The following is a 21,544-nucleotide window of genomic DNA, read 5'->3' on the forward strand; positions in this document are numbered from 1 at the left end:
CATAATGGTTAAAACTAGAACCACTTAAGTGCTCTTAAAATTAATTGATACACATTTTCAACTTCAGACAGATTGGTACGGATATGTTTGAGAATATGAACTAGTACATCTACTAGCACTTTGAATCTTCAGCACAAGAATGCAATTATGTCTTTTGGTACAAGACACCCGTGGATAAACAGCCATATGCTTTCAGAAGTCAAAGAACTGTGAAACAGGAGGAACAGGATATGAAATATGTAAAACTGCATATGTACAGACATTTCCCAAAAGCCAAAAGACAGAGATAAAGGGTTTCAATGAAGATCTTCACAGAATTTTACATTTACTGAAGTGGCCACAATCTACTGTTTGCAATGAGGCAGTATTTCAGATCTTCGAGATAAGAAAACAAACCAATGAAGAAACTAGGCATGGTCATATGGCTGGGAATATTATTTCTAGAGAGTTCAGATATGCAGAAATGCTTTATCTAAGCACGTTCCTGTTGCATGCCCTCTTTCTTTTGTATACATCACAAGTCTACATCTAGAAGAGCTTTTTTTTTTTCTATTTACATAAGGACATTAAAAAAAAAAAAAGCAATTTCACAACAGAATTAGAAGATTAAGATCTGAAAGTAAATTCTTTCTTACTTTTGTGTCCAGGACTGACATGATTTTCTCTTTAGCTTCTTTAACATTTTCCTTTTTTCCAGAGACTTTAATATGAGGATCTATAAAATAAATAAATACCTTTAAGAAAGAAAGAAAACCAATATCTCTCAAACTTTTGTCACCAGTTAGAGAATAACAGTCTTGAAAAAAACATTTTTAAAGCCTTCAAGATTATTCTTACCCACTTTCTGTCGTTTATTGATCAACTGTACCGTCAGCCTTCAGTTAAAAATCAAATATATTATTCAATCCACTCAGTTAGGAGTTCAGGATTACCCAATGAGTTTATTACACACTGTAACCTACTTAAAATAAACACAAATTACATGCCAGATGTGTTTTCTCAGTATTAAAAATAATGCCTGTGATACAGTTATCTAGCTAAGAAACCACATTTTAAAAAAAAGATTGAGGGCAAAGAGAAAGCTTTTAGCCTGCCTCAGTCGAGCTTTTGACACAGAACACATCTGAGGAGGAACTGACACCACCCAACCCTCAGCATCATTTCATTATTTCGTTTCTAGAAATATCTTCTGCTGTCTTAAACTGGCATTAATAATGAAGCTGCCTCCAATAGAAGCAGCTTTCTAATTGAATTTACCAAATCAAATTTAAATAGTACCACTAAATCATAAATAAAATCAACTCTTCAAAGTGTTTTCATTCACCGTTAAACTAGATAGCCAAAGCTATCACCAGCTAATTGAAGCTTCTGCCCCGTGAGATGTAAAATTGTGGATCTACAAACAAATAATTTGCATTATGGTTTTCAAGCCATTGTCCTTAAGAAGCCTATTCTGTTCTGCTGAGCTAACAGGCAGAGTATCACTTAAGTTAAGCATCATACACACTGAAGTGTGAAAATCACACATTAGATGGGTTAGCAGCACCACCTGGTGCCCAGAAGCATAAAGTACCATAACATACCGCAACCTAAAATTACTCTCAAAACATGAAGCAAACACCACCACCCAAATTTTTCAGTCTCAGAAACAGACTTGATCCTGCAAGTGATGCTAGGCACGTTTCTCTTTCCCTAATACTGGAATAAATTCGCAGGAAAAGTGCTTTTAGTCCTGGTGTGGAATGAACTGTTCTCCTCAAAAAACCCTACATCTTCTTCTGGCTAATTAATGCTAAATTTGTCTAATTCATTATGCTAAACTGGTATAAACATCTTCATTCACAACAGTAAACGTGCTTTCAGTGGCAGGAGAAAATAGTGTAGTACAACACATCTGCTTTTGTCATCATCTCAGAACAGAAATATTTCACTGGTACATAAATGCCAAATAATACAACTTAAAATTGTCAACCTGTTGTGCTCAGTTGAAAAGTGATTATGTTTAAGTCATGCTTGGATGCTCTTTTTCCAATAGTAAAAAAAACCCCAGTGTTTCAGCACTGGGAAGTTTGAACGCATTCAGCTGGGAACACAAATGTTGAAGGAACAGCAGATTCACTGCCAAGTTTAATGAAAGTCAAGAAAAATGTGGCATTTTGAGTTCTAAGAAACAGACATATTTCTTTAAAAAAAAACAAAACAAAACTTGTAGCTGCTAGAACATGGTATGTGCATAGAACCTAAGAAAGGCCCTGAAAATATGCTGCTTCAGCCTTTTCACAACAAAGTAAGAAAAACCAAAATAGTCTTAAGGGCATTATTTTTTTTCTGTTTTAAGTTGACAATAAGCCATGTGGTTCTAATGTGTTTAAGCTGTGAGTGATATTTGAAGTGGATGGCGCAGGCTGAAATTCCCAGAAGCAGATTCTAGCACATGATGTGTGCTCCAAGTGCTCATTAGAGGCAACCAGGAAAAACACAAAACCAAAAACAAAAACAATTCAGGGTTGATTTTCACATAATCGTAAACATAGCATTTCAATACCCATTTGGTCACAAGTATGAAAAATATCTGGTATCACAGCTAGCATCCCATAGCTCTTAGTACCAATGACAAGTACTGCAGCTCTGTCATGTTTGTTCCAGCAGGGGCCAAGATAGATTTCAGGTCATGCATTTTCTCCCTCATTCACCTCATTTGGGTCCCTTTTCTGTTGATACTTACAGCTTCAGAAAGAAGTAATTCTGTATTGCTTCAGTTTTCTTTGCTTTTAGAGGAAAAAAAGCTCAATTCCTCACATTAAGAAACAAAAAGAACCCACTGTTGTCAGTGACAAATCTACATCTACTGCCACTGTTGTCAGTGATAAATCTTTCAAATGTGGTCTTAAGTACTCTCTCCTCATTTGACTCCTTCTCAATGGCACAGTGGTTGGAAATGGATATGAAGCAACTTGTTTTCATGTTACCAGAATTCCTCCTCTGAGGCTTGCTCACTCCTTCAAGGAAATGCAGTTTACATATGACATTACAGACAAAATCTTGCATTTAAAAAAAACAGACAAAACTACAAAAACTCATGCACACAGCAAAAACAAAAGTAAGCAAGCAAAAAGCTTATGTTCAACCAAGAGAAGTTGAATACTTTAAGTGGGCTTTGCAGGAGCTGAGAGTGCACTGGAAGGACGTATTGCTGAAAGCTGAACCAGCAGACTCCCACACAGTATCAAAGTAACACGCAAAACCAGGTCACCACTTCAGGAATTGATTAGAAAGTCAGAGCAGCAATTGAATTAGGTAGTCTGATTTTCTGTGTACTACAGACATTTACATTTCTTAAATATACCTCTCAGAGAATCAAATTGTTGCTTTGCAGTTCCTCTGTAAGATGTGGACAAGTGGAAAGTTTTCTACTCTAATGATTCACCAGATTCAGCCTCCCAAATCTATACCTTGTCATGTTTTTCACTTAAATTCAGTGGTTCTTGTACTTTTTTTCCTGATATTAAATAACAGTAATTTCTTCTTGGGAAGGTACATACAGTACATACAGTCAGGTCACTATCATTATGTTTTTTTTTTTTTGTTTGTTTGTTTTTTTTTTTAATCCAAATCCTACTTGCCTGTCAAATACCAAAGGAAAATGATACAAAGGAAAATGATAAGCTGCCTTTTTTCCGCCCAGATGACAGCTGGGTAAGATCATTAAGAAAGCATGAACTATTTTATCCTAAAGAACATAGGTTTTGTACTTATTTTTACTAAAACAGTCCTCCCACACCTTTTTCCTTTAGAGGCTTTTGAACACAATCAAGGCTTAATTCCATACTTAGCAGTTCCCCTGACTGGAAGTGTATTTTAAATGTGTAATTATGGCAAAGAACAGATGCTTATTATGAAAGAAGAAATGAGACACTGAATCTTTATGAACTACTTGCTACAAAGACTAAAGACTGCAGGAAAACCTGCATGTTAAAAGCACATACGGCTGTACACCATCAGAAGCTGGAAAAGATTGTGACTTAGATAACATTTAAAGTCTTGCAAAAAGCAAAGAACTTTGCTGCACCGGCATTTATCTTGTAGTCTGTTTTGAGGTGGAGTTTCTTTCCTAAGAATGGAAAATATGCAATTTACTTTAACAGTTTGGTTTCCTTTGAGTATAGGGGAATGTTGATATAAAATACAAAGCTGAAGTTGCACAACAGAAAACGCTGGATGTTTTCCTCTACAGTCTGCATTTTGCCAGACTCCTGCCTTGAAGTGGCCTTTTATTTCTCCTCTCCTCAAATTCCTCACTCCACACTTTGGCAGTGTTTCCACCTCCTCTGTCTTTGTCCACAGCTCTACCAGCAAGCTTCAAGCTTTTTTGCTACTATTGTGTGCAGCATTTCTATAAACAAAACTCCTCCAAGCAAACCACATTTGTGCCACTGCAAATGAACCTACGTTAACTTCTGCCAGGCAAGAAATATTCGAAATAATTAGACATTTAACTTTCAGGCATCCATTGTAAATCAGACATTACATTTAATGGGTAAGAGCTGTTCAGACCACAGTTACGCTTCTAGCTTGTTTACATGATGAACAGGCTCAACTTACATTGCAGAAACACCACTACTCTAAAATTAGCTAGCCAACTGGGCAGCACAAGGGCAGATGACAGTCATCCACAGTAAGAAGCTAAACAGGATGTGAATAGCCCATGTGTATGTAATTGAATCTGAGCTACTCAAAGAAGAAGACAAAAGAGATGCAGCATCTTTAAGGACAAGTTATGAAAAGGCAAGTTTTGAAACTATCAGCTGAAAAGGTATTAGTAAAAACATAACAAGCTACACCAAAAAGTCAAACAAACATGCATGTTCTCAACAGAAAGAACGCTGTTCACACTACAGCAATAAGATGAAACATGTCTATAAAACCATAAATTTTAATCAGGAAAAGTCAAGCAGGAATTAGTATTAATGCAGAAAAGAGATAGTTAAAAAAAATGTTTTCAAATAAAGTATTGCGTACACAGTTGCTACAGTGGATATATTCACTGACCAACCAAGATAGTTTGAGGTTTGATGTCAGTGCCTAACAAACTTGAAACAGGCTCACTCTAGTTCCATGGAGTAAAAACATGAAGGCAAAAAGCATGCAGCAAATGCAAGCAATTAAGGGCATATGCAAATTAATGCAATGAAGCGAGAAAAGAAATTTGTCATTTGGGCACTTTTTGCTGTTTGGTCATCAGCTGAGAATTCTCACCCTTCTCTCCAAAACACCTCATTGCATTTATCTCCCTGGTATTTAAATTGCAGAAGAAAGCAGCTACTTGTATTGAGGCAGAACGCAGTGGGTCATTTCCTAGCGCAGCCTTCCCCGCGTCCTCAGAGATATCACTGAATGCCATGGGATTGGGTTTCGTTTTGTTTATTTTTTTTATTTCCCTCACATAGTTTAAATTAGACTGCGGAGCTCCCATATCAGAAAAACATTTCAGCTGGCTAAATAGGGATCATCAAAAGCCCAGCCAAAGCACCACAAAACTCAACATGGGCTGCAAGCAATTAACAGCGTCTTCAGAGTAGACATATCCTAAGGCTCTGGGCATTCTGGAGGATCTATTGTGGATGAACAGATGATAATGAAATGCTCTTGTGAAAAGCTAGAACCACTGCCTGTATGTATGCGCATACTTGAGAGGCTCTTGTTTCTCATATATTTTTATATATACATATATCATATGTTTATTTTGACTCTCATCCTTCCCTCTTACTGGCGTTTAACCTTCTTAAGAAAGACTTCTGTTCTACTCAGAATGAAAAGGTGGAAAGCTGCTGCTTCAGCTTCAGGGAAAGCAGTTCACATGCAACCCTTGACTCATTCTGCATTTTGGTTACTGCTAATAGGTCACCTGAGGAGCATTAGATATCAGAGCATCACCTTTCAGTGCTGCACACTATAACAACGTATGGTGGTGAAGCCTACCATCTTCCTCCTTACTTCTCTCCAGCATTTAAAAAAAATAAATACACATACATACACAGAAACACATGTAAATGGATGGGTCCACATAACCGTATTTCTGAAGCAGGGACCGGGTAAAGCAACACTGTGACACCATCTCCCTCCACAAAAAGCAAAGAACTGAAGAAACACTGTGTAACATTTCATAGAATTGAGAAATGACATCTTGTTTCTCTGACTTCATGTATTATATAGGGTAGTTTAAAAGATGACCTTAAAAATGTAAATGGGCTACCTCAAGTAAAAGCTGTTTGATGTAATCTCATAAGTGAATAAAACTAGGAGCACATATACATCAAATCACAGCTGAATCCTGCATTCACATCTTCTCACAGCCTTGAAAATGTCACTGCAGAACACCAGAAATTAAAAGTTTAGAAGGCCCAGAATTAAAAAACAATCAGCCAGAAATATCAGATAAGCTTAAAAATAGATTACCTGTACAATTTATCATTTTTGGAGTAAAACTATTCATGACTGGATTTCTGATCTAGAGACAGAAGAAAAGACTTCTCTGAAAGTACAAGAAAGGAGGCAAGACAAGGCAGAGGTAACAAGGCATGGCAAATTGAACAGAAAAGTAATCAGATTTGAAGGGAGAAGATGAAGGCCAAGGTGGAGAAGAGGAAAACCTGAAAAGAAGAAATAAGAATGAATTAATTGTAGTCACGTAAAGAGTTCTACTTCAGATACACAGTAATCATCAGAGCACTCTTCCTATTATTAGCTTAGATTCTTTATTTTTACTTTTGCTAAATATCATCATTAGAGGCATTTTCTAAGTGCATTCAGACATTAGAAGGCAAATTATCAACGCTGCTCCTCCCTGGATAGCTGTTCTTCAGCCTTGACCTTAAGAAGCCACCCCAGGCAAGGCAGTCCTTAGCATGACACAAGGTCTGTTATATCTTAAGCATGAAAAATACACAAATGAATTAATAGTTCATTAATAGTCTATCATCATTGATTCTCAAAGCCCAAATGCAGAACCACAGTGCTTAGGAAAGAAAATGAGAAATAATGGGAGGAAAAAAAAAAAAGTATTATAAGAATAGTAACAGATGACTTAAATTCCTATGAGAACACCATTATATCTTCAGTGCACACATGCCCAAATTTAAGACTACAGCCTTGATGCAGAAGCCTGGAGATTTTAGATTACACGCACGTACTCCTCAAAAAGTCACTGTAGCTTTCTTTGCTAAATAAAAGGGAAAAAGCATCACAGCATCTGACCCAGCCACTAACCATATGTCTTAGGCACAGCTGCCTTTGCAAACTGCCCTGCATTCCAAATCCAACTTCATTTACTTTGAATCTTCATGCCTCCTGATTACTGCCACTCCTTTTAACGCCTTATTGCCCTAACTGCATCTCACTGTGCGAGTTGTACCCTGTGCAACTACAGGAATAACTTATTAGCACCAACTATGTGGCTGGAACAAGTGGATGCAACCAGTCTTTCAGTAAAGAATACTGCACTGAGAGTATCTGTGTGAACAGAGGAAACAACAGTCAATCTGAGAACTGATAGGAATTAAACATCTATCAGAAAGACAGGAACAGCAGGTTCTCAACACTGCACTAGGCACTTGATGACTAAAGACAAAGATGATTAAGGATGCCATTTTTGGTTACAATTACCAATACTCTACAGCTTTCTCTGCTTTAGTATGGTAGTAGTAAGGGTAAAAAAAAAAAAAAAAAAAGAAAACCCTTGTCTGAATAATGAAGTTATTTAAAGTGTCTTATATCATTTGCGTTTCTAATGAACAATGCAAAGGCAGTTGTTTTGTTTTCTTAAGAGAACAGTGCCAAGTGTAATACAGAAACATTTGAACAATCTTCTCGACAGCTTAACTAGGTAGCAACAGCTACAGGGAAATGGTTTGGATCAATCTGCTCTGCATCAATCCTGTACATCTATCTCCAGCATAAGATCAATTGCAAAACACATCTGAAAAATTTATCTCCTACTGAGCACCCACAGGATGTGAATGCCTCAAATCTGAGTCCAAATGGGGATGATACAGAAGAGCAGTCACTCTCAGTGCACACCACCAGCTACTGCTAATGGCAAGAAAAGCCTAGAAATCTAAAAACAATGCATCAGTTAGCACCAGTTTTAGCAGAACAGATAGCAACAAATGCGTATTCAAGTAATTTAGTTACAATGACATGAATTTGTATTGCTGCATTCCAGGTCCAAAAGTTTTAGTTTCACTGCCATTCCTGCCAAGCACTCTCATAGGACAAACCTCTTGATAATTCCCTTCATAAATGTGCTTGTATTTTGGCTCTGCTTTATCTGCTTGAGTATAAGCAAACTGCTGTTCTTTACACAACACACAACAAGCCCTGATCACAAGCAGAAAATCTTACAACTGCGTTCCTACTTTTCTTGAGGAATGACAAGAGTTGATGTCATTTTCTTCTTGGTTTTTTTTTTGTTTGTCTTTCCTTTCTACCATTCCCACCTGCTACATCACTCACTATTTCAGTGTTCCCTTGAATCACTCACAAATATGACCACAAAGTACTGCATGTTTCTCTAGGTTAATGCTTTGGTGTAGAAGCAGCACTAGATACAGCACAAGCACTGAGCACAGAAGACTCAACAGTTTCTCCACAAACAAGACTTCAGCAAAAACTTTCTTTTAAAGGTTTCTCAGTTCTCACCTGTGCTGCATGCAAAGCAGGGAGAATTTGTTGGTTTGTCTGCCTTTTGAAATGGAAACAAGCTGAAGGCTGATATGAGTAACTCCAGTAAATGAACCCTGTGCTGCCAGCTGCTGGCACAGGGGATGCTGTGAATTTGTGCATGTCAAACAACTCCAATCAAAGAGAATCAACTCCTGCAGCCAAGTTCTGCACAGCCTGGGACAGTCGCCTCACTTATTCATTGCAAAACAGGGAGGAGACCATGCCTAGGTCAGCTCCTCCAGAAACGAAAGGAATGGACTAGCTTGCTATCTAAATACAACTGCTCTGTAATTTTTAAACTACACAATTACAGAGTTAGGGGACTTTTCTTCAAAACATGAGAAGCTGTTTGCACTGACAATTTCTCATTTATGGAGAAAGTTAACAGAAAGCAGATGCAGCTCATAACACAGAGCCTGCAGTACATGTTGTAATTAATCTGGCATTCCAAACAATAAACACAGCGTCAGAAAGAGACTTGCTTTAAATCTTGAAGTCAATTATGTATTGATAGCCTTAGCAACACATTCAGGAAAATATTTACCCATTTTCAAAGCCTTGTGAAGATGATCCCTAGTTAAATTACCGTCTAACAGGTAGCCTGTTGGTTAATTACAAAGCATCATGGGGAGAGAATACATAAAGACTATAAAGACCTTTCCTCCAATTCGCTCATGAGCAAAGCACCAAAGACATCAGAACAACCCCAGCTCTACAGCTTTTTTTCTCATCCAGATGAAAGCAACCACTCATGGAAGAGCACGCCTGCCAGCACGTGTCTTTCAGATGACAATACAAAGATGGTTATTCTTGGCACATTATTAATAGAAAACAGTGTGATAAAGGAAATCTGGGCCTTCAGGTAGAGGACACACTGACTCGGGAAGAGGGTTGTGGTGGTTGCTGTGTTCCACTTGAGTTGCTGAGAAACAAAGGCAAGCAGACTTTTCTGTTTTGAGTTCTACACTCACCATTTGAAGCAGAGAAACTTCCAGTGTTGATTTCCCACTGTCTACAGCAAGAAAAAAAATAAAGTCCCTTCCTAGCAACCAATCAGTTCAATCATTTTAAGGTAGAAAAAGGCAAAGCAACAGCTGTGGACAAACAACATTAAGACAGCTGAGAACTGTCCCCACAGTTCAGCTGTCTAAATATTTGTGGGAGAAGACAAGTTTTCTGTTCAATGCAGACAAGTCAAAATTCTAGCTTTCAAGTAGAGTCCAGAAATGTAAAAAATAAACATTGATAATTCAACCAATAAATTCCATACTACAAAACTTCCTTTCAACTTATTTTAGTCAGACAAAAATCAGTCAAAATTGTTTCTGTTTCCTGCTATGGCCAGGCATAGGAGTAACTCCAAAGCTGTGTGCGCCCACGAGACTTGCAAATCAAAGAGGCTGCTTGACAGAAATTCCAAAGCATGACAGGTATGCCAGTACCAATTGCAAAAGGTTAGGAGGAAAAAAGCCCTCTGCAGGAAACAGAGTTTTAAAACATTTTTAGAACAAAAATCCTCAATGACAAACACAGAGAAACCCTGCATCTCCCAGAAGTTCTGTTTGATTCACTCAGCCCTCTGCAGCCTCACCTTCCTTAGGTGAGGCACAGATGTCTGAACATCTGCACCTGGCCTTCTATGCACTACAAAAGGGCAGCACAGAAGAGGGGACGCCTCCACGAGATGCTGCATGCAGTGCTCTTCTTCAAAACCCAACGCATCTGGGTACCCCGCCACCCACTAGCAAAAACAGCTGGCACAGCAGAACATTCGCTGCTCAGTTATAAACATCTAGGCAGTGTTGATGGCAGCATGATGGCTGTGACACTGAGACAACACAGCTGTAGGTTGACAAGGGTATGAAATGAGAAACAATGGAAACTGAAATGTGACAAAGCGTAGTGAAGAGTCCACCTCTGTGAGGAACACCCCCTCCAGCACTTACACTCATCCCAGCTCTGTGCTCACTGCTTTTCCCTGCCAGCAGACCAGAGGAAACCAGCAAAGGATACCACATTCAGATACAGATTTAGGAATCTAAATGCAGATACTCAAACACAAGTTACAAGGCATTCATTTTCAGCTGACTGTGGTATGAGTTTTTACTAAAATTGCAAGAGAGCAAGCAGCAAAAACTATGCAAAAAAAAAGAAAGACACCAACAAACCACCAGCCAAACCACCACAAACAACGCTGCAGTATTACCTACCCTTGTCCTCTGTAATATCTAAGAAATCTCTTCTCAACAGAAGTGTTTGCTTATAATCCTGTACTAAGACACTGATAACAATCACTATTTTACTACCACTACATAAATTATTAATGTTTCATATATTAAAATAGTAAGAAAAAAAAATTTCCTACTTTGTTTTCTAAGCATCTCCTCTGCTTTTCCCAGGAATTCCTCCAAGTAGTCCAAATCCTGACGAGCAGCACTGCTGACTGGGCACGATAGCATTTCTGAGATTTCTCTTGTGAATATGAAATAATCCTCCCCTTTATTTACGAGCAATGAATCTAAAAATGCCCTATTTTGCTTTATGCTGAGATACAGCATCACACTGCACAGTCTGCTTAGCCTGTAGTGTGTAGTAACAGATAAACCCCTCTCTTCAACACTGTATTCCCCACCTTTCTTCTCAAATCAGCCTATGCCAAATTATTACTGAGATATCATTTCTTCAGTATGCTCTGACTAAAAGTTGCATTTCTACCTTGATGCTATCTGCATACTTTTAAAATACATACTATCCATCCACTAACAATCACTAAAACTGCTGACCAGTACTGGAAAGTAGTCAGAAGTGCAATATAGCAGTCACTTTAAGGGTGGGCAACCACCCAGTCTCCCTGTTTCCTGGAAGCAAAGAGAACAAATACTGCACCTAAACATTCATAACTGATCTTTTCTTCCTTCTTTTTTCTAGAACGTGTACACATTCTGAAAACATAGATTTCTTTGAAGTGACCAAATGTATATTTACACATATGCCAGTTCACACATTTATAATTCTGCAAGTCAGAGACAGCACCCATAGGCAGAAAAGCTAACACTAACAGCACTCCTACATTTCACTCCATACTGCTATAGCAGAAAAGGGGAAGAGCATACACATAGAAATACTCTGCATTCTTGATGGCAACAGTTTGGCATCATGATACTTCAAGCAAGTTCCACAAAATAGCTTGCAATTTCATCAAGCCCAGTACTGTCTCAGCTTATTTTATCACATTTTATTCTCCTGCAGCGTTAGAAAACCAAGCAGTTTACATTATCTGACAATGTACTGGACACAAGTATAATAAACTAGATAGTAGCTGCACTCAAATGTAACCCTTTTTGTTGTCTTATTTTACTTGCACATACTTTTTTTTTTTATATACATTTTTAGCAGGAAGTGCCAATATACTCAACTCCCAGGCAAGAAACTGTTTTGCATTCCCTACATTTTAAATCAAAGGTATGTTTTAATTAAAGACATGGTACCTGTTAAAAAAAATTTACCTACCCAAGATTGGAGTCATCTTTAATGAAGTTGCATTAGGATATTAGATACAAGAATGGTAGCATGGTAAGTATTAAGTCACCAGTTTAAAACAGCAAGCAAAATCTGCATCAACATAATGGTATTTACCAGCTTTTTCCCATAATACTCTTCCAGTACAAACTTCAAAAGGGTTCCTGACTAAGTCCCATGGCAAAGAGCCATTAACACTGGGTAACAACCCCCCTCCCCACTTGGAATATTCCTTGTCATCATCTTCTTCTCCCCAGCACCTTCCTCTTTCCACCACTCATCTGTTTTCCCGTTCTCCTATGCCACTTCCATTATTACCTCTTCTATTCTCCATTTTCAAAAGCTTCATTTCTTTGAGATTTCCACTCTATCTTCATGCCTCCTGCAAACTATTTGCTGAACTACATCTTTCCAACTTACTTTGGTCTCTTCATTAACCACTCATTTCTTTTCAGTGTTTCTCCCTTCTCCCTCCATCCCCAACTTGCTCCTTTCCCACATCTTTCCTCCCATTAAGATACCATTTGCTTTTTCCTTCCATGTCAGTGGAAGGTAGGGGGCAAACATTGCCAGCAGCTCTCAATGACTAACCTTGGCTGATAAACATCACTGAACAGTACCAATCTCAATAGACAAACAAAACCAATTTAACAGTTGCAGCCACACAGCTAGACCTACACACTACCAGAGCTCAAGACAAATATCTTCCAAAAAAATTATTATTTCTTAACTGCTCACCATCTAGGGGGAAATCGCATGTATCCCAAGAACACTATTGATGCCCTGGCTTTTGCTTTTTGGATCTGAATTGCTTTACAGGAAATATTAGTCTTGCCCCATAACCAAGACATAAAATTACTTGCAGAGTTTATACAAAGTTAAGCTTGTTCAGATCAAAAGCTTAGAGTTCAGAAAGCCATTCCATACTATAGCTGTTTTTCAGATATTCCCTTCTACTGCTTACTCCAGAAAGATCATATGATTCAAATTAGAGTTTTCCAGAGGAAGTCATTAAAGTGCGTTTTTATCAATGATGGTTTTGTGTGTTTGCAGTCAGCCTTTGGCACAGCCTTGGGCTATATTTAGAATCCACAGCATGAAGAATGTTTGAAATGAAAGCAATTTCAACATAAATGTATCAGAATTTTATTTATAATACAACAAAATCTACAAAGAATGTAAGATACTTACATTTTACTTTTAGACAGCCTAAAGGTGGTGCACCAGTTTAGAGAGATTAACATGGCAGACCTTTTTTTCCTGCAGTCAGCAATAAGCCTGGAACATCCCCTTCCTGAGGAGAGGATTGCACATTGGATAGAGCTACAGAAAGATAATAGTATGGAACTGGAATGACAGCTTAAGTGTGGGATTTCTTCAAACATAAAAGAGTGTATTCGGTATTATTTCTTTAGAGTGTAAAAACATTGTTCTGACTCCTCAATGAAGTTATCAAATGGCTTTTTTTCATTACTGCTATTATTTCGAAGTCTGACAAGTTCTTGAACTTCATTTCTGCTGTGTATGTCATTTTCTTTATGCTCTGGAAAGCTGTTTTGGGGTCCTACCTTCCCACACTCAAGTCAATTTTGTTTCAAATCAAAACACAGCAATTTGCATCTTGTTTGTTAACCTCATGTCATTATTCTTCACTGGCCAAATGCTAATGCTTAAGTGATGTATTTTAATCAGTATCTTTAAATAGGCTTGCAAAAAATTTTGTTTCATGTGAATGCTTAATACTAATATTGCTCATAAAGTGCACATCCAGAAACTTCAGATTCATTTGAAACTTTATGAACCATTAGGATTTAAACACATGGAAGCAGGAGTGAGTTCAAAATGAAACAACATATGTCTTTTCTCAGTGCTTTACCAATCAAATTCTAGACAAGTTACATGCTCCGAAACAAAACCAAAAACAGTGTGGGCTTCAAGTGACATTTGACATCCTCGAAGTTGATCGTTTCTTATGAAAAAGTCCTAAATCACAGAATTGTAGGGGTTGGAAGGGACCTCCAGAGATCATCGAGTCCAACCCCCCTGCCAAAGCAGGTTCCCTACAGCAGGTCGCACAGGTCGGCATCCAGGCAGGTCTTGAACAACTCCAGAGAAGGAGACTCCACCACCTCCCTGGGCAGCCTGTTCCAGTGCTCCGTCACCTCACTGTAAAGAAGTTCTTGCGCACATTTGTGTGGAACTTCCCATGCTGCAGCTTATGTCAGTTTCCCCTTGTCCTGTCTCCATTCACCACTGAAAAGAGTCCGTCCTCGCCATTCTGCCCCCCACACCTTAGATATTTATAGACCTGGATCAGATTTCCTCTCAGTCTTCTTTTCTCAAGGCTGAACAGACCCAGTTCACTCAGCCTTTCCTCATAGGAGAGATGCTCCAGGCCCCTCACCATCTAAAGATTGTGTATAATCTCTTCACAAAAGGAATAACTTAGTAGTGAGTGGTAATAGTCAAAAAGCAGATGATACACAAATGCCGCTGTCAACAATTGTTAGTTGTTCTGTATCTTCAAGAAATACAACCTAAAGCCTAACAAGCCTGTTTCTGATTGATAGGAATTATCTGACCATCACTCCTATATCCCAATGAAGATCAAAGTGTTCTTGTAAGCCTATTTCAGTTCAAAATGCTTATTTCAATTCCATCACAGATAGATCAAATCTTGAAGCATTTCAGATGATCTGAACCACAATCCAGTGAAGTTATAGAAAGCCACAAAATCATTGAGTGAGTACTTGTCAGTATTATAGCAAACTTCCAAAATGAAGGTATTTTGCATTTCAGATTACAGAATTATTTGGCTTTATTTTACCTCAAGCATACTGTTGATCACGTTTTTAAATATTTACCTATGTTAAATGCAAAACAGCATTCATTCTGCTGTAGAAAGCTCAAGCACAAAAATAATTATGCCATTTTGATGAACAGAAAAAGACCTGTCAGATTACATACCATGTTGGAATGGTTTGATCGATTTTATGAACAAATGCAGAAAAAAATGATTATTCCTTCCTCAGTAAGTCTTACTAGAAATTCTCAACATTTTACGGCATCCTTTACCTCCTGACACAACTGCTTGCAATATGCAAAAGCATTCTATTGCTAAATTCACATGCTGCTCAGGTATAAGTAGATTTAAAGAATTCATGTCTGCTTTGTTGGTTGTTTTTTTTTTTTAATTTTACTTTTATACAAAGTTAACAATTACATATCGGAATGAATCTTTTTTTTTTTTTCACTGAGGTCATGAAAGCCACACGGGAATTCTACTGCATGCACAGCCCACAGCAGAACAGCAAACCCAGCAGTTGTGTTGTCAGGGGGCCCAGCAAATACAAAGCATGTAGATGCCAAGATTAAGAAAAACCTTTACTGACCTGGTATGAAGTTAGACCTACACTTTTTACCTTGGGAATCAAAAGTACAAAGCTTTACAAAGATTCCACTGAGAAAACAGCACTGTCCTAACAAAGCACTGGTGCTGAATTCCCTCCACAGCAGCTGCTTTGGACACCAGGGCATGCCAGGCTGGAGGGCTGAGCTGCCTAGCAGGCAGCTATGGAGACAAAGAGACACACAGCAGGCATGCAGGAAAGCAAGAGATAAGACCACAAGCACACCGGTCAGCAGCTGTGAAAACAGCTCTGTCTGCCTTGACTTCGTTTCTAGCAAAAGTGGTTAGTGGTCTTTGCTGTTAGAGTACTCAGAAAAGTCACAATTGAGCACATCCTTATCATTACTCATAGTATAGGGAATAGGGGTGCTCTGGTGGCATGGTGACAAAAAACATCATGTCTATTACTACTGTCAGATGCTTTGAATTAATGCACCAGGATCCTGTTGCCACTTACAGAGGAGGAATAACACACACAGAATCACACAGAATGGCCTGGGAGGGTTTTCAAAGATCATGAATCTCCAACCCCCATGCTGCAGTCAGGCAAGGCCACCAACCTCCACATTTAACACCAGACCAGGCTGCCCAGTACCCCATCCAACCTGGCCTTGAACACCTCCAGAGACAGGGCATCCACAGCCTAAACAGCCTGTGCCAGCACCTCACCACTCTCATAGTAAAGAACTCCCCTGACATTCAACTTAAATCTTTCCTCCTTCAACTTAAAACCATTTCCCTTTGTCATATCTCTACCCTTTCACAAGAGTTCACCATATGGAAGAGTTTTCAAAACCTCACAAAGGCCTCAGCACCTCCCTGCTCTTAGCGTTAGAGGAACATCCCCCTTCCATTCCAGGCATTCCCACACTGCCCTGTGACTACCAACAGTCAGCCTGGATAGGCAGCACTACCTGCTGGCAGAGTTCACACTGGGATGTGGAACATCATTTACAGTCTCTAGACAACAAGCAGTATTGCATTATGCCATTTGAACTGATGTTTCCACCTATCTACATTGAAATCAATGCTGAGACAACAAACTGTTGGAGTCTGAACATGCATGGATAAGTAAGTTAACTTGTTTTTTAAGCACTTACACATCTATGCACCTAGCAGAACTTCAGCTTTCTCTTCACACAAAACTTGCACTATTTCATATCCCTAATTAAAGCCAATATAATAGTTCATCAAAAGCTCAATGCAATGCTGTGGAACTCCAAGGGCCTGAGCAAAATACATGGGAGTAAGACAAGGCTCTAAATAAATTAAGCAGCTTTTCATAACGTGGAATTTAAGATGGGAAAGTTACCTGGTCAAGTCCCATGATGTTTTATGTCTTACACTGTCCATTTGTTTTGCTTTGTCTTTTCCTGAGAACAGCAGAAACTACAGTAACTTTAACTAGCAGCAGCATACAGGGAGATGAAGATAGGTCAGGAACAGAAGTTGACCAGAATTATCAAAGATCACTGCTGTTTGCTGCATTAACACATCTGGAGTATTTGGCAGTTCTTTGACACAGTATCACACCTTCTTTGGTGGGGCTGCCTCAACACTTTTGACTGACATGAATTCAGTCACAAAACACATGATTGCATTTACAGAAACTACGGACAACTTCTGCAGTAAGTTGTAGTCTTTACTATGGTCTTTAAACTTGAGAAAAAACTTTGCTATGTGATAAAACAGCTACTGGCAAGCATAGAAGCAATTGCAGCGTATTAAGCTTTGTTTCCCATGTCACTTTGTGCATGTTTTTAAAGGTTCTATACAGTTACAATTAAAAAGACTCATTTTAGAAGTGAATGATATTATAGGACTTCTGTGATAGGCAAGATTAAGTGCTTGAAGAGCATCACCACAGTTCACATGATCGAATTCCCTACAAAAACAGTAGGATTCACTTATCTTCAAAGAATTAAGACAGTAAGTGTCAATAGGAAATTTAGCCTTTGTAAGAAAAAGTTTATACATTTTTGGAAGTAAATAACCTATCATTTTTAGTAAAAAAGTATGCCCTGATGTTGTAGCTGAGGTTCACACACATCAAAACTCTCCTTCCCGACCTGAGAGTTAAACAGCAATTCACCACGAAACAGATGAATTTGAAGAAGTTTATGGCCTCAATCTGAAAATATAAATATCTAAATCTAGTCTGTGAACACTCAAACTTACTGTGTGTATTCACAAAAGAAAGTTGCTTATTTTCCTCTACTTACATATACACTGGCACATATGGTTTTATTCTGGGCTAGAATCATTTTCATCATGAAGAATTCAGTAATCCCCCACATTACACTAACAGTTATGATTTTCATGCAGAATAATGCTAGTCTGATATCTACACTTATGTTCAGAAAAGTACCAAAATAGGCTAAAGATTTTTTTCAGCTGAATGGGTTTAATTAACAGATGTCACGTTGTCAACACCAGCAGTTTTTCCATAACACAGCTACTTACAAATTGAATTTTGTTCTAATTTAGGTTAAAAAGTGAAGCTGACAGTGCACATATATGCACCGTGAAAAAGAGAGCAACTAATCTCTCTTCACCCCATCGGTCACAAATAAAATACAGAATAACAAAGCCCAATTATGGCTGTAAATACACTAAGGAGAAATAACATATACAAATAATGCTTGAGAAAGGAAAGCACTAGACTTAAGTTGCATGTTTTTCTCTTTCTTTTCATGCATATAGATGCACACATATAGCACTACATTATATATTTAAACTGCAAGGTCATCAAGTCTTATAGCTGCCAAACTGCTGGAAACAGTCTACAGTTTTCAACATAAGCTGTTATACAAGACAGAAGTAAATAGTCTAAACTATTAGGTAATCTTCAGTTACTTTTATGCTTGTTTGACTAAACTCAGACTTGGCCAAATTCTTGGGTAAAACTGCAGTTTATATAACTGCTCTTTGCAAACATGCCAGCTTCTGAAGTACACCAAGTCTCCTGGTATTTAAAAAAAAATGGTTATTTAACTTACAATTTAGTAGCATGCTCTGGAACCCTTTTAGTATTCCTGCATCCTCAATGATCACTGGAAGTAGAGAAAACTACTCGTTTATTCCAACTTTGCATTTATTACAAATTACAGCAACGCAGTGAGGAACTCCTGCTTTGAGAGTGCCAGACCACTTCTTTATGCCACACACTTCTCACAGTACTCCAAGTTCCCCGCTGGTTGCACCGTTAGTCTCAGTTCTAAGTATTCGTGAGGACAAGGACCATTTCTCTGCTACCACATCTTGGTACAAAATAGTGAGTATAGTTTGTAAAGGAAGGAAACAAACGGCCAAGTCTGGTGAGCAGTTCTCCTCCTGTGCCTCAGGTTATGCTGCATGGTAACCACAGGCCATGTGTCAAAAGAGCATGAAGAGGGAACACTGCAGTCGTCTATGGAAGAGATGCGACAGACATATTCAGAACACAAGCGGAACACTCCTGCCTTACCTGTACCCCATTTACTTCCAAGGGAATCGGCTCACTGACTCGGATGAAAATATTCTGTTCAAATACAACCATTCATGTTTCATCTGCATCTATGATACACTACAATAAGCAATTCTGAGGTGTCACTTAGCTTTTATGCTGTGTTTTACTTAAGTCTCCATTTGGGAACAGCAATTCCACCTTTGTGTGAATCTGGGATTCAGCTCAGTCCCAATAGCTGCAATGGTCAGGGATGCATTTGCATGTTATGAAATGAGGTAATCTCTCCAAAGAACACGTGTAAATCATGAAGTGTCTGCACATGTGACACTAAAAACTGGCAAACAAAATGCTGAACTGCTTATATACAAGCCAATCATCCACGTACAGTATTTTATTACCTGAAGTTCAGAAACACTGGACTTTCCCTGTTCTCTTAGTTCACTTCATGTTTCCTTTTATCACCTTTTGTAATCTCCTCAAGCGTTCCCTGCTCCAACTGTCTGAACTCGCTCCTGCTAAGTGTCACTGATTTTCCAGATGAAGCTATTCGAGGGCCTGTTGTTGGCCATACGTGTCTGCAGGGCTGCCTATGCTCTCAGGACACACATTCTAACTTCTAACAAAGGCACAGAGAGAACGAGTAAAAATATTACGAGGAAGAATCAAAGAGATAAATATGCATGAAATCTAAACTCTAAAATCCAACTCATTCCCCAAAGTTCCTAGAGAGTACCTTAAACTGCCAACATGTGCTGCTGCTGTCATACTTTTCATCAGCTTACACTGCTTCCGTGCATTAGGCATTACAAGTTCACTCAACCTCAACCTTGTAACGAACAAGAGGGAGTACGAAGTGTGGGTTCAAGCAGCTACCAAATGCACAGAAAGACATATCCAACAGTAAAAATTACTTATAATTAGTCTTAATCCATCCATGACAATATAAACAGCAGCAACAGTGTAAAAAGAAAGGCTAAACAAAACAACTGGACCAAAAAGAGGGCAGAAGTATTTGGAAAGGGATAGGGCAAACATTTTAGATCTATCACCTAGAGTCTCATGTCCTGCTGTGGACTTGAGTATTACTGAATAAATCTTCTCAAGATAATTAACAGCACTCCTAAGCAACACTAACCATCCTAGGGGGAAGATGCACATTAACTGCAAGAGGGTAAATATAAAAATTCCTCTGTCCCAATTAGATCTGTAATTCACTGAACTTGGAAAGATCTGAAACCTCCAGAAGATTCGTTGCTGGTCAGTCCTGAACTCCAGCCCTTGCATCCCAAAGGCACATGGCTCAGAACATAAATTCTGGTTGTTTCAGTCACTGGCAGAGAGGAATTGGGCATTACAGAGCTATTTCACAATCTTTTGCTTCCCTCTCTAAAGCCTTAATGATACAGAATCTCTTTTAGAAAGCTATTTGTTCAAGTTTTCAAAGATGCTACTAGAAGACTACCTGTGCGTGTGTTTTCTAAACGTGCATTTCAAAATACTTTACCCTCAATCACTTAAGCAAGACTGCAGCATCTGGTATTCATTAAAGCCAGGAAATTCCTGTTTCAGTCTCTATGTAACTATTGAGAGCTGATAATTGATTTGTGTATTCTAGCCTTTGTAACGAGTTTTTTGTTGCTGTTGTTTTGTTTTTTGTTTTTTTTTTTTTTGTTTGTTTGTTTTTAAGCAGTTTCATACTGAAACAGAATTTTTAATTATTAAACGGTTTAAATTTTATATACAATGAGTCCCAGGCACAGGTATTTTGCAATTCAAAAATTTTAGAAAACATTCATCAAACCCAAATGAATGAACTCCTATGACAATACACAATATATAGCATTTCACAATTATTACTGTAAAAGTTGCAGTGAGCATATATGAAGTAAAAAGTAGCAACTTCAAGGTTTCTACCCTGAATGTTTCATCTGTTATCACAAATTTCTCCTCAAAGGATCAGCATAAGATGCAAGGGCTTGTACAAAACTTCACCTTCAGATCCTTTCTGAACCTTATTATGGTTAGATTGCATACAAATTTCAACTAATGTGCCGTAATTAGGAAAGAAATTGGTATGCTGTCCTTCCTGGAAAGGCATCAACAACCTCAAACAAAGAGCTGACAACAGCAAAAAAATACTTCATAGTAGACCGGACATGACAGAAGCTGCGCAGACTTAAGTCTACCTAATGATTTTTCTTTATCTTCTGGAACTAAAATGAATGACCAAAAGCCACATATACCAAGACAGTACGATGCCATTGAAATTGCAGGCAAACTACCATGAAAAGTTACATGACAAATGGGGTTAGATTTGATTATGCTAGGATACAAGATACAGCTGGGCTGCAACACTGAGCACCAGTAATTGCTTCTCCCTCACTGAATGACTGCTAATCAGGCACTCAGTTTCCAGCCAAGGAGATGGCAAAAGATACGATGCTCTC

General features: G+C 38.4%; 1 protein-coding gene across 4 annotated transcripts in view; it reads right to left on the reverse strand.

Moving 5' to 3' along the window:
- The window catches only part of BICC1 (BicC family RNA binding protein 1), a 95,656-nt gene that overhangs the window by 25,327 nt on the left and 48,785 nt on the right, over positions 1 to 21,544 (reverse strand). For 3 of the 4 annotated variants that reach the window (XM_052677176.1, XM_052677177.1, XM_052677180.1), the window contains one exon: positions 636 to 715. In XM_052677176.1, coding sequence (XP_052533136.1) covers positions 636 to 715 — 80 coding nt within the window. Of the gene's footprint in view, positions 1 to 635; positions 716 to 6,456; positions 6,651 to 21,544 lie in introns of all 4 variants that reach the window. The other variant, XM_052677181.1, reaches the window with a different exon arrangement.

This window comes from Tympanuchus pallidicinctus, unplaced genomic scaffold (assembly GCF_026119805.1).
Source record: "Tympanuchus pallidicinctus isolate F22 unplaced genomic scaffold, pur_lepc_1.0 scaffold16, whole genome shotgun sequence".
Taxonomy (NCBI): Eukaryota; Metazoa; Chordata; class Aves; order Galliformes; family Phasianidae; genus Tympanuchus; species Tympanuchus pallidicinctus.